This window comes from Cyprinus carpio, chromosome A22 (genome assembly GCF_018340385.1).
Source record: "Cyprinus carpio isolate SPL01 chromosome A22, ASM1834038v1, whole genome shotgun sequence".
Lineage (NCBI taxonomy): Eukaryota > Metazoa > Chordata > Actinopteri > Cypriniformes > Cyprinidae > Cyprinus > Cyprinus carpio.
In genome coordinates, this window is record NC_056593.1 from 354,035 (window position 1) to 367,472 (window position 13,438).

At 39.3% G+C, this 13,438-nt stretch overlaps 2 protein-coding genes across 2 annotated transcripts; both read right to left on the reverse strand.

The window, feature by feature from the left end:
* Nucleotides 1-1,658: 1,658 nt before the first annotated feature.
* Nucleotides 1,659-4,646, reverse strand: LOC109073243 (olfactory receptor class A-like protein 4). Its single transcript, XM_042712270.1, has 4 exons — nucleotides 4,398-4,646; nucleotides 3,049-3,312; nucleotides 2,722-2,976; nucleotides 1,659-1,931 (listed from the first exon to the last, which is right to left on the reverse strand). The coding sequence occupies exons 1-4, from the start codon at nucleotides 4,644-4,646 to the stop codon at nucleotides 1,704-1,706; spliced, it is 996 nt and encodes a 331-aa protein (XP_042568204.1). The 3' UTR covers nucleotides 1,659-1,703.
* Nucleotides 4,647-8,060: 3,414 nt separating this feature from the next.
* LOC109073244 (E3 ubiquitin-protein ligase dbl4-like) lies at nucleotides 8,061-13,056 on the reverse strand. The gene is made up of 4 exons (XM_042711583.1): nucleotides 12,865-13,056; nucleotides 12,592-12,693; nucleotides 9,726-9,895; nucleotides 8,061-9,644 (listed from the first exon to the last, which is right to left on the reverse strand). The coding sequence occupies exons 1-4, from the start codon at nucleotides 12,941-12,943 to the stop codon at nucleotides 9,201-9,203; spliced, it is 795 nt and encodes a 264-aa protein (XP_042567517.1). The 5' UTR covers nucleotides 12,944-13,056; the 3' UTR covers nucleotides 8,061-9,200.
* Nucleotides 13,057-13,438: the final 382 nt, after the last annotated feature.

Below are 13,438 nucleotides of genomic sequence, written 5' to 3' on the forward strand. Positions count from 1 at the left end.
ACACACATAAATACATATTCATATACAAATATATAAAGCAATCGCGAAGTAAACTTGTGTAAATAGACTGATTCGCGTTCATATTTTAAATCATTTAACGGTCTCCACTGAAAGCGCGCGAAGGTGGATCGTGAAACAGCGCGCGCTAAAACTACCAAAAAACGCAAACTGACGCGTTTCAAATGTTTTCTGAGTAAATAAACGATATTAATCAATGCGTAGATCCTGTATCAGTCATTGTAACGTGTTGCGACACTGGCGGTGATTAGTGGGAGACTGATCGGTGTCAATCTTTACCGAGAGAGCCGCTTGAACCGCAGACTCCGTGTGAAGAGGTAAACACGATAAACAGTATGACATTTTGACTGAAAATATGCAAATGCATTTCATTCAGACATGTGAAATTAACAGATGTAGGCTATTTTGACCAAAACTGTGGTTATTTTGTAAGGTTTAGTACGGAACAATCTTCCGCTAGTCAAATATGTAAAATGCAAATGCATTTCATTCAGACATGTGAAATTAACAGATAAACTAACTTATTTAACATCTAGTTATGAATTCTGAGTTAAATCAGTCCTGTGGTGTGGTTCAGTGTTGTTTAAAAAACAACTCAATACAACACACATCTGACTGACTGACGCAGAAACAGAAATTTCTTAACAAAGTACAAGAAGAGAACTTACCTATTTCTTGATTGCTTTGTGTTGTTTGCCATTTTAAAGACCCTGCTCTGTAAAACATGCTGGGTTAGAAGCAAAAAATAAAACCAAACCTGTGGATAAATATAAAAAAGGGAAAACCTATAACAATAAAAAAAATAGACCCACACAGTTAACCTAACATTACTATAAACTTGCTAATATTCATGTTTGCAAAGTAAAAAAGGGTGAACAAACAAACAAACATTTAAAACCCAACTAGGAGGACAGAAGCAGCAGCTCAGGACGCTGGAATCCGTGGAAGACAGGCACATGTGATTTTACATGACTATAAACTTGCTAATATTCATGTTTGCAAAGTAAAAACAGAAAACAAGTTTACCTTGTGTCGTATTTCTGTCAGACATTGGCGTTCTTCTGTGAAGGCAGTGGTGCGACATGACGTGACACAATTAGATCACTCCCATTATAATCAATGAAGCTGCCCACACCGCAATCCCTTCGTTAATTATAACAGAAGCAATCCAGTGTATGTCTGCATTCGTCCAAAGCCAGAGGCCCTAGCAGACATGAAATTAGAGAAGTATAATGTGAGCCAGCAGGCGCTTTCAGTCTCTACTGCAACTTGATAGAAACACAAGAGAGTACAAACCTTCAGTTCAGGAAGTTTCTTCTCAGGACAAATGAAATTACTCAAATGATTCTTCAGCTTTTTATTAATACTTACTGATACTTCAGTTTCAGTCAGGTTGGTGCCGATAAACCAGATGCTCTTACAGCAGTTATATGATTTGATATGCATTAATTCCATTCTATTTAATGCATCATATTTGGATTGTCAATTCATATAGAATTCAAATTCAGGAATCTGGATTCTCAGCTGCATTTTGAAATGCACACAACCCTAAGTCTTCGTTCTTGAGTAAATACATGCAACTTTATTAAAAATAAATAATGTGACACACAGAAACACACTATTATGATGCAGGAAATAATATGACGTCTGTAGTTTGTCTGTCCATATAGAGAGAGGTCTGTCTGTCAGATTACACGCGACAGAACTGACTTCAGAAACGCTCTGAGCTTCCTGTGTCCCACGGCGAGGACGACGGGCGACAGCGCGATGAAGGTGATGTTAGCGATGCGAGCGACGATGAGCAGGAACTCCGTGGAAGAGCTGGAAGATTTGCGGTTGTAGTTGAAGTAGTTGACAGAGATGACACTGGCGCCCCAAGACAAAATAAAGAGGATATTCAGAGCCAGAATCACCTGAGAAAACACACAGAGATGTTCTACTATCACTCGTCCTTTTAATCTGTGATTACAGCCGTGTCTCATTTTAAAGGCTGCATCCTTCGAAAGCTGTGAAGGTCGGACCGAGCATTGTTAAATGGGATGGTCTAGCCTACCGAGGATTGTTCTAGATGTTGCCGTTGACGAGCGGCAGTAACGTTTGTACTGGACTGTTTTAAAACTTATATTCATCTGCCTAAAAACAAGATTCAAAACCTGTCTAAATATGTTCACCATGGAGAACCAAAAACATGAAGCGACTTGCTCACAGCCAGTGCATCTGTTCCCAGTGGACTGTGATCTGCTCTTCCCAGAGGATTACGGCCCTAATAGAGGATCCATGAAGATCATTAGTTCATCATCACAGTATAATTAAGGTTAGGGAATGGCACTGTACTGCTTAGGTCTCGTTGGTTCCTATCAACTGGTTGGATTTGTACACTAGATTGGAGAGAAATCCAAATCCAGATTGATCATGTCTGTAACACTGAAGTCATCAGCATGCTACTGTCCCAATTAAAATAATAGTAGATATTTAAATACTGTTTCTCTGTTGGGAAAATTAACCAAAAACATTGATGACATCATCTTGCACTTGGGGGCGTATCCGAATTTCACTGTGCATCAACGCAGGAAAATGCACAGAAAACTGCTTGCCAAACCATTTTGTGGGGTCTTCACGGATGCAGATGTCACACACTAGGTCTTCAGTTAAGAATAAATACTAAGAGTTTGGTCAGGACTGGTCTAGGAACATGGAGCTCACCTTAGCCGCCCGTCGCTCCGCAGGGATCCGGGTGATGACTGGCGCGTCCTGACTCTTGTTGGCGGCTCTTCGTGTTTGTCCGTGAGCGTAGAGCGTCAGCAGCGAGCCCAGGTTGGTGACACTCATCAGGCAGATGGGAAGGCATTCGTGGATCAGCATGGAGGAGGTGGCGAAGGCCAGGCCGCTGTAGACTGACGGAAAGTCCCAGATGCAGCCAAGCAACGGGCGAGTGGTGCTGCTCACCAACATCAGCGTCTGCAGGAGAGATAAACACTAGTTAAAAACCAGTCTATGGACACTGATCGATCAATAAAAAGAAAGACTGACCTCGGTGGAGTTCTCGTCTCCGTTTTTGGAGAACACAAACGCTGGGATGGAGTAGATCAGATTGAGACTCCAGATGAGGCACAACCCGAATATGAGGGATCTGGGGGGTCCGGGGTGGCCGTGCACGTTCGTGATGGGCGGGGCGACCCGACGCAACGTTTGAAAATGAAAGACGCTTAGAAAGAACGTCGACCAAACGTTTGCAGAGCGCAGCCAAACCCAGACACCCATCATGAAGCGACACCAGTTTTTATTGAGGAAAACCTGCGAGGAAAGAGCCATGTTGATGGCTTCAGGCTGAAAGCAGCTGCAGAATCATAATCACATACATTTAAACACTCATAAGCAGTGTTTGGGAATCAAACACAGTACGAAATCCAACTACACTTTTACAGTTTCCCAGTAATATTGGTTGCGACACTGTTCTACATCATCAAGTCACTACATTTAGACGCAGTTGCTTCATCCAAGCTTATGCGACTGAAAACTCTCAGTCGATGAAATACGAGTACTCATGCAGGTCTGCGGAGTGGAAACGGCAAAACAAAGACTTCAAATTTACAGACTGAACCAACCTGTAGAACCTAACATTCGGTTTATAAATAGCATTTCTTTAATAGCATTTACCCATGTTTTCAGAGGACAACACTGTGGATACATTTCAGTCAGGATTTACAACCAACGTAGCTCAAAGTCTATTTTGACACAATGTTGACCGTTGGTCCTGGACATGCTGATTTATTCACTGCTGCCTTTGACGTGACCAACTAAGATTTGGACTACTCTAATTTTTTGTAATTTTTTGGGACTCTACATCCTTCCTACCTGCAACTTGTTCAAAACCATCTGCCAGGCACTAATACACCAGCCGAGGCGTCTCTCTACTAGTTTCCAGTTCAAGATTTCATATGGTTCAGCTCCCGAATGTCCCTTTATACCTCCATCAGATCTTCTCCTACAGATCTCACATTAGGACTGGATTTACCAAACATTTCAAGTCAACGTCAATTGGACCGATGGGACTTACTAAATGTTTCATGTGTACTTACTCTTAAACCAGTATTTTAATGGTCAACCATTTGTTTTTAAATGTACTAGTGTATTGTGTTGATAGGTGGATCAAGGTTGGATTTTGAAAATTTTAATAAATGCTGGTATTGCACCATCGTTTCAACATCTTGCTTTTCAGCATAAGAGAATTCAATTTCAATGTTGATTTACATGTAGTCTGTTAACCTTTTACACCATTTAACATTACACATTGTTTCAGCGTTTCTTTCTTAATCATTGAACATGTCAACTTTCGGTCGGGTCCATTCATCCATCAAGCCACAGTCATTCTTCCGTACCTCCATTCCCATGTCGGAGATCACCAGAAGAGAGTTTCTTGCCAACGACACCATCAGGTTGGAGAAAGCCATGTTGACCAGAATCACGTCAGAGTTTCGGACGGCTCCAGTCTCCCTCAGAAGGCTTTGCCCGACCACTGCGATGACCGTGCTGTTACCCACGTTCCCCAGCATCACCAGAAAGATGTACACGGCGATGTAGAGCGGAGACGACCCCATGCGCTGAGAGGGCTTCGCTTGAGCGGCCATGAGTCACCTGATCACTGGACAATCGAGTGTTCAAAGCGCTTCAGAATTTCTTAGTATTTATAAAGCTGCTCTCAGTGACGTCTCAGTGACCTCGCACCCTCATCACCATCGTTACCACATATATATCAACCCAACACCACATCAGCTCCATCGCAGTCCTGCTGGTGAAGGAGAAGATACCACAAGGAGCCGGCGAGATTCCACCAGAGATACACATGCATTAGGATCCACGAGGGATTGAACACTCCCAACAGGCTCATTAAACCCTCACTAGTTAGCAGACTACTTCATTAGTGAGCCCACCATGATCCCACGGGGCTTAATATCAAGGGTCCAAACAAACTTCATAGTTTAGCAATGATGCTAGAATGGAATAGAATCAGGAGTTGATGCTGCGATTTTATTTAAACTCCTCTCAGAAGGGCACTAGATTTCTCTTAAAAATACACAATACAAAGCACTTTTTTCAAGGCAGTTTAGGTTCACAGGCGCCAGCTGATTGGTCAGTTTTGGGGGCCCCTCCCCCCACCCGATGACATCATCTCCTGTGAGATGAATATGCCTTTTTCCGCGCTCGTTCCCGTTCCCTCTGTCGGTGTCTGTGGGACAGGAGATGGAGAGGAACGCTACGACTGCAGCAGAAACACAAGACAGGTGGACCGTTTAACTCAGGTGTGCATGAGACAGGTGAGGTGTTACCTGCGTCTGGGGGGTGATGGGATGCAGAGAGCCTTTCGCCTTCCGTCAGTGCGACTCAGACGCTTCCTCATGAGAGAGAAACATGTGAAATACTAGTGCACTGCATGTGCTTTTTTACAAATAGCTTGTGAAACTGAATGAATAGTATGCAGACTTAAACTACTTATGCAAATTACAAATCACTTCCAGTTCATTCATTACACTGGAAACTGAAGTTCAAGTGCAGTGCACCAAACACGTGCAAGAAATTACAAAACTGACATCTCACTCATCCGTCTCTGCTTGTGATCTTTCGACAGATAGATATGACCACCATACATTTAGAGAAAATTACTGGCCCTTTGAGTGCCGAGGTTTGTCACAGTCGCAGTAATGCAGTAATGTAATTAGCAGGCCCAGGTATACTTTTTCACCTAAACGCAGCACACGCATGTGAAAATGCACCGGTCTAACTGGCATCCCAGACAGCAAGCAGTTTCAGCCCAGATCCGGCCCACATCTGGACCGCATGAAATCCATGCGGACCAGATGTGGGCCGGATCTGGGCCGAAACTGCTTGCTGTCTGGGATGCAAGTATGCGATGCATTAGCAAAGAATTTGTATACTTCGGTGAAAAATGCTTTTATGGCCTAAAATGCAGCATATGCATGTAAAAAAAAAAAAAAAAAAAAAACATGTGTCGGTCTAACTGTGGCACACAAGCTCACAATGCATTAGCCAAGAATGTGCATACTTACATAAAAAGTACATTTCTGGCATAAAACGCAGGATGTAAAAAATGCTTCAGTGTAACCGTAGCACACATGTTTGTCATGCATTATAGCATACTTTTGTAAAAAGTGCATTCTTGGTGTAAAATGCAGCTTGTGTGTAAATAAAATGCTTCAGTTAAGAATCTGCAACACAAACATTTCTGGCAAAAAAAAACAACAACAACAAAAAAAAACAAAAAGCAGGATGTACAGGGTGTGGCATGCATTACTTAAGAATTTGCATCCTTGCATAAAAATGTATGCATAAAACATTTCTAGCATAAAATGCAGGATATGCTTGCAAAAAAATGTGTATGTGTAAACATAGCATGCAAGCATGCAATGCACAGCAAAGAACTTGCATACTAGCATAAATAGCATGTTTTATGCCTAAAAATGTAGCAAATGCATGTGTGAATGCACCAGTCTAACTTGTGATGCATTAGCAAAGAATCGGCATACTTGTGTAAAAAGTACATTTCTGCTGTGAAATGCAGGTTGTGTGTAAATAAAATAACAACCTGACAAACTGTTTTCGTGCTACTAGGATGTGAAATCTTAACTAGCTCAAGCGCTCAAAACCCTTGTCTAGCAGTTTTGAGCTTTGTGTTTCTTAGCAACAGCTGCACATCGTACAGTGAAGTGTTTCTTCTGTGCTTACTGAAACAGCCCTGCTGAAAAAAAGTTGGTTTACTGTTGCACACGTGTGTAAAACCTGATTAAAAAGAGCATTATAATAAATCCAACTTAACCAAAAGTGAGCATTAATAGTTTGTAAAACCCCACAGTTAATATAGACATTCTCACTTCAATCCCAGCAAACAGATCGTTCCTCTAACGTCCCATTTGGTCATTTTTGGGAAACAAATAAAAACATTCTGGGAATCAGAAATTGTTTGCTGGGATAAAGCTGTGGTTACAACAAAATAAACAAATCAACATGACAAAACCATTATGACAGGCATTATTTTTAATACGGTTGGAACAAAAACTGTAAAAAGAACTCATAGCTATTATATTAATAAGATCAAATTATACACAAAATTGGAAGAATATGTGTACGAATCTTTGCAGAAACTATGATATAGTTGTAATTGTACCTTACATGTGCAATGACAATAAAGTTGAATCTTATCTAATTGACTTCAAAAAGAGTGTTTCATTCAGACGTGTGAAATAAACAGATGAAATATGAACAGTGAAATAAACACTCATCCAGTGGTTTGAACGGTACTTTCGTGTAATATTGCAGATTTGCAGTTCATTCTTCTTCATCTCAGTTGCTGTGGTTATGAATTATGAGTTAAATCAGTCCTGTGCTGTGGTTCAGTGTTGTTTAATGGTCTCTAGGTGGCGGTAGAAACAACTCAATACAACACACATCTGACTGTAAGTGTGTGTGTGTGTGTGTGTGTGTGTGTGTGGTTCTCACAGCTGTCAATCACTTCCCTTACGTGACCTATGACCTGTGACGGATGTGTTGACCTCTTACACACAACTCTTTGTACTGATTACATTTATTTTTATTTTTTTTATTATGAACCAGTTCATCTGTATAAAGACAGTTGCTACAGTTCAGTATAAAACACTGTAAAAATATATTTAAAAGGTGTTTTCAGATCCTTTTCTCTACAAATGAACGTGTGAATACATAAATGAACTATATGCATTCAAATTAAAACTATATTAAAATGCTTAAAATTATGTCAAATATATATAAATGGCAAGTTTTCACACTGCTCTCATTACAAATTAATATATTTACATATATATATATATATGAACTAAATATCTTTGAATTAAAATTACATTAAGTAATAAAATACTTTTAAACTGTGGTTTTCATATATCCAAAATGTGTTTTCACTGTAAATAAAAATGTTAATGTATAAAAGAAACAAATTAAAAAAAAATATAAAAAGAACAAAATTTAAATGAGAATGACATTAAATACTAAAATACTTTAAAATGAGAAAAAGTTGTGTTTATTAGAGCAGCTGCTGTGTTTACAGTGGTAACCATGGAAACGCTGTATCAGCTGTTCCGTAAGCGCCACCTGCTGTCAAGTGGTACTCACTGCAGAGTCAAAAGACTTCCAGCTCCTAGACAAGACACATTCTGCCACAGTTATAGATACAGCTGAGACCACATTCACGCTGCAATGGCTACAACTACTAGGCCTATAGAACTGAATTGCTCAAGACATCATAACAAGTGAAGAATGATTTCCTATCAAGTCTCCCTGCACATTCCCATGACAGATTTCATCAAGGTTAAGTCAAATATAATAAATGTAGCCCAATATAATGCTTCTGTCTAGAGTTATTTTTCAAGTTTATGTACAATGCATGTCTTTCCTGAGGTAAATGCGGCTTATTTACTTTACTGGCGTCTTTCTGTGGCTGAAAAAACACGTTTATAATTTGTATTTTGTGATAAATTGACAGAATTTGAAAGCTGATTTATTTCTGATTAAAAGTAACAAAGCACAAAACTTATTGGGATTATTGGATGGCATGCATGCTACAAATAATGAATGGAATTAAAGACGTGAAATATTTCCGAGCATTTACACCGTCAAGCAGCTGTCAAGCGGTTCAGTTTCTTTTAATAATCCCAGTTCATATGTAATATTTAACTGCATAATTATCACATGCTGTACAGAAATATATTTTGTATTCAGTTACTGTCGGCAGTGTGGTATAGTCTACATCGAGCTTTGTGATTGATATCCTGCCCGAAAAGACCATAAACATTACAGTTCACGTCTGCAGTAAGACATGAATCCTTAAAACTAATAACTCTGCAGTGAGCAGCTTCTCAGCATAGTTTCACAAAGCGTATTCTGTTTTTGCTTCAAATTTTGAAAAAATACGATCTAATTTAGGTATGCATTGTGATTAAGATGCAATGGTTGCCTCTAATTTTAACAGACAAAGCCTTAGTTTGAGATTTCAGAGAGATTTTTTTTTTTTGTCTGAGAAATAATAAAAGGATGTTTTCATTTATAATTTGTCTTAAATCTCATTTTGTTAAAAAAATCACATGAGAAAATCATATCGTGAATCGTATCGCATTGCGAGTTGAGTCCCGTCTCTAACATTATCTCTTCCAAACTGGTATTTCAGTCTGCCGTGGTGCCACTGAGCAGACAGTATAAGGTCCACTGATCGGATTGCAAACACGCTTCAGCTGTAGGCAGAGGAAGCAAAACTCCACCTTGCAGCGCTTACACAAAAGGTTTTTACAAGCGAAGCCGTTGTGTTCTAAAAGCAGTCCGCAGGTGGGGCAGGCTCGGATGGCAGGACACTCCACATTGTTCACATAAGACAGCCTCATATTTGTACATTTTGCTAGCTTGTCAACATCTGGGTGGACACAGTCTTCATTACTGCAGCGTAGAGAGTGAGCCGCTGGTCCTTTCCATTCCCTCAGACACTGCCAGCAGAACTGGAAGCGCTTCTGTTTCACAGCGGTGCAGATGGTGCATTTCACACACAGGTTGCTCAGGTCTTCTCGCTCCACGTAGGACTCACAGCTTGGACACTTACAGAGAGACACACCAGACAAAGTTCATTAACTGTCAATGAATTCACATGAGTTTGTTGAAATGTTATTTGTACTCACTGATTTAAACTCGCAGTACTCAGTTGCTGCCAGAAGAGCCATATTCTCCTCGAAATGAGCCTGCTCTGAATCACTAAGCACTGCCAGCTTCCTCACCTCCAGGTACGGCCACTCTGCGCTGCATTTCTCTGTCCCATGTGTGATAGCTGGACAGTAGAATTTATACTGACACATTTAAAAACAAAATAATAAAAAAAATGAATATACACGCGGTGGTTATAGGCATTTTGGTTTGCAACCCACTGTACATCTCAGAGACGTCTAACAAATCACTGTAGGCCTAGATTAAATATTCAATATTCACTGATGCAAATTTAGTATTTATGAAAGTTATGTGCATTTCTCATTTAGAACAAATTTAAGCAGGATAAATGTCAAGTCTATGAGCCTGTGGTTATATTTAAGCTAAGCTAAGTATTACACCATATTTTAGATTTGAAACCTTTAACAGGTGTGCAGCATTATTTATATAATATATCATGTGATATATTGAAAGAAATGGTGGTCTACTTTGGATCGGAGCATTAAAAGCGGTAGGCCTTTCAGGCTAGGGATACATACATGGATTCTAAATGCCAACATTCTTTGTCATTACTTAATAACTGTCACAAATCCATTTTGAATTTATACATTAAAAATCTTTTAATAAAACAGTATGCATTTTTGTCATGCTCATACTTTGATATTCATTACCTGTCCTTTATTTTGACAAAGAACTACGTGGGGAAAAGATATCTGTTCACTAATGAAGAAATTGTTGCATATTTTATGAAATCTTTCCTTTATTTTAGTGAGCAACTGTATAATTTCACACCCAATGATAATAGCACTGTTTCTGAAAAACCTCACATAAAAATTATTAATTGAACAACTTTTAATTGAAAAAGTCGTTTCTTAAATATGAACTAAAGCGCGATCATACCTTATAGATGTCTTACTGTCATTATAGCCATTCACGGATCCAGTCTTACATGTATTCTGTAGCTTATTGTGAATATAAACCATCAGTTTAGGACACGGCGAAGCTAAACTGCACTGATTTTGGGGTTTGTATTTCAGCCCGAGCTCAAATTTTCTCTGTTCACACAGACGAGATGGCAACGCGCATCCTGCTTATTTTCTCTATTTTACAAAAACGTTTTTTTTTCGATTACTGTGAGTGCACACAAAAATAAGGGTAGAAAGCACTTACAGTTCCGAATGAAGTATTAGTCTTATCTGTATGAGCAAAAATGACACGTAGCCTACTTGTTTCCACTGAGGAACCAAATTAAGTGATTGCACTGGCGCCCTCGTGCATTAATGCGCTTCAGCTTCCACTCTCTGCACAAATGCTTAGATAACACCGCACTTTTATTTAGGTTAAATGTTTAAGTTAACATTGTACTATGGCTTTATGTGTTTAATATCAACAGATTTTATTTTAAGCAAGTCATGATTATTTGAGAATGCTAAACTGATCAAACGTCATCAACCCAACTGTCTGCTGCTATCCGCTTGGTCATCCCTTAAACAACAACAACAACAACAACTTTGAAACAATAAGAAATATAACTTTGCAATTAAAAAAAAGAACTGACCTATTTTAATGGCTGCAAGAGCAGTGTAATTAGGAAACAAAAAAGAGAGGAAAAAAAAAGACATGTGCTCCAGTCGGATTCGGTTCTCAATTTACAAAACAAAATATAAATTTCAGTCAGTTTGCAAACTGTCCCTTAGTGCCACCTGGCGGTAGGCAGAACATGAATATACACGCGGTGGTTATAGGCATTTTGGTTTGCAACCCACTGTACATCATACACGCGGTGGTTATAGGCATTTTGGTTTGCAACCCACTGTACATCTCAGAGACGTCTATTTGACGTCTGCATTACATCTGCAAGACATATTTTTTAGAGTGTTTGTTCATCTGCGATGCGTCTACAGGATGTTTCCTATCAGATGTCAAACAGACGTTTAGAAGATATCTTTAAGATGTTTATGATGTAACACTGACATCTTAGAGATGTCTATCAGATGTTTGTACACAGCAGATGCTTTCCAGATCTTTAACAGACGTCTTGCAGACGTACCTGTGCTATCTGTGAATATGGAACTACTGATGTAAACTCACTGTATTTTATATGTACAATTAGCAAAATAATTGCAAAATGATTAGAAAAGGTGGAGGTAAGGTTAGAAAGCATGAAGCTTGTGCTGTCAGAATGCCAGTCTCTCAGTCAAATCCGAAGCAAGACACAACGAGTAATAACAACGTCTCAGATGGATCAAATACATTGAACACGGAAGCTCAAACGCGTGTGAGGTGCTAGAACAGACCTCACTGGTTCAGCATCATGCACACACATTTCTTCTTCTTTTTTGGTTTTAATGGCAGCTGAATAATTTGAGCGTCTTCTTTTCCTTTAAATGATTGGTTGGCAAATCTCCTGGAAGGAGAGTACTGCATGACAGCTGACATAAAATAAGGATCGGCTTAGGAGAGCTGATACCAATCATTTAAAAAATGCTTGATTGGCCCCGATCCTGATCCTTGAGATCGGCTCAGGACATCCCTAATTTACAGAGACACATTCTTGTGAACGACTGAGTTTAAAAAAAAAAAAAAAAAGATCTAGCCTAAAAAAACCTTAGATGCCAGTCTTCTGGATGCTGAGCTCTGCCTCCAAGTTATTGATAATTGTCATAAATGCTTACGTGATTTCATAAGAAGCAAATATGTCTTAGTTCGGCAAATGAGCATCTTTTTGAAACAATAAGCTAAATAAAGGTACTCAGATGCATAGCAAATTACTAACTTAGCTATTACATAAAACAACTAGTCCAGACGACCCTTTTTTTAATTGCATAGAGAATTTCGGACGCACCTGGTCCAGCAGACTGCGACACCAGGCGGTCAGCGATTGAGGGGACACTGCATGGCCACAAGACATCTCTGCTCTCAGAATGTCGGGGTCATCATCTAAAGCTAAGAGTCACAACACAGCGTCAACAGATGCACTGAAAACACTAAAACACAAGGTTTTGTCTAAATCATTGGCATATATGACCCAACAGCTGTCAATTTTTCAAAGTTTCTCATTTTAATCTCTCTGTCCATAAACTCCCTGCTACAGAGATGTTCGGGAAAAAAACATACTTATGTCATCTTTCCGTCTGACAAATCTCAGCGTCGCATCATTCACGTCGTACTGTCCGCTGCTTTGGTTGTCTTGCATCTTGACGAAGTCTCCTTGTTCAGTTCGTCTGGAGTAACTACAAGCATGAATGAGAAAGCTGGAGAGTGGACCAATACTTTACCTGTGAAGTGAACCAATAATACATTCACTTTCAGTTCAGAAAATAAGAAAGTGAAACCATCACTCAGTTGTTTTGATAAACAATTAAATATGAAACCTTTAAAGAAAAACTATTTTCCTCAATTAAAGATAAGAGTTTAAGTTGAAGAATACATATAATGGTATGAAGAATCTTTTAATATTCAGAATTGTGCCGTTATCTTCGATATAACGAGCTGTCCTTTTACTTTCTGTTTTGCAAGCACTTTCGGAGAAATCAAACTCTTTCTGAAAAATATCAGACAGGTCTTTCACTTTGATGCCGTGCACTCCTTCAGAACTTGTTTTGTTTTGTTTGTGCAGTCAAAAAGAGAAAGTGTGGCACGCTTCACATCAGTCTGTGTGTCGGTGAGATATGGGGAGAACTTATCAAGT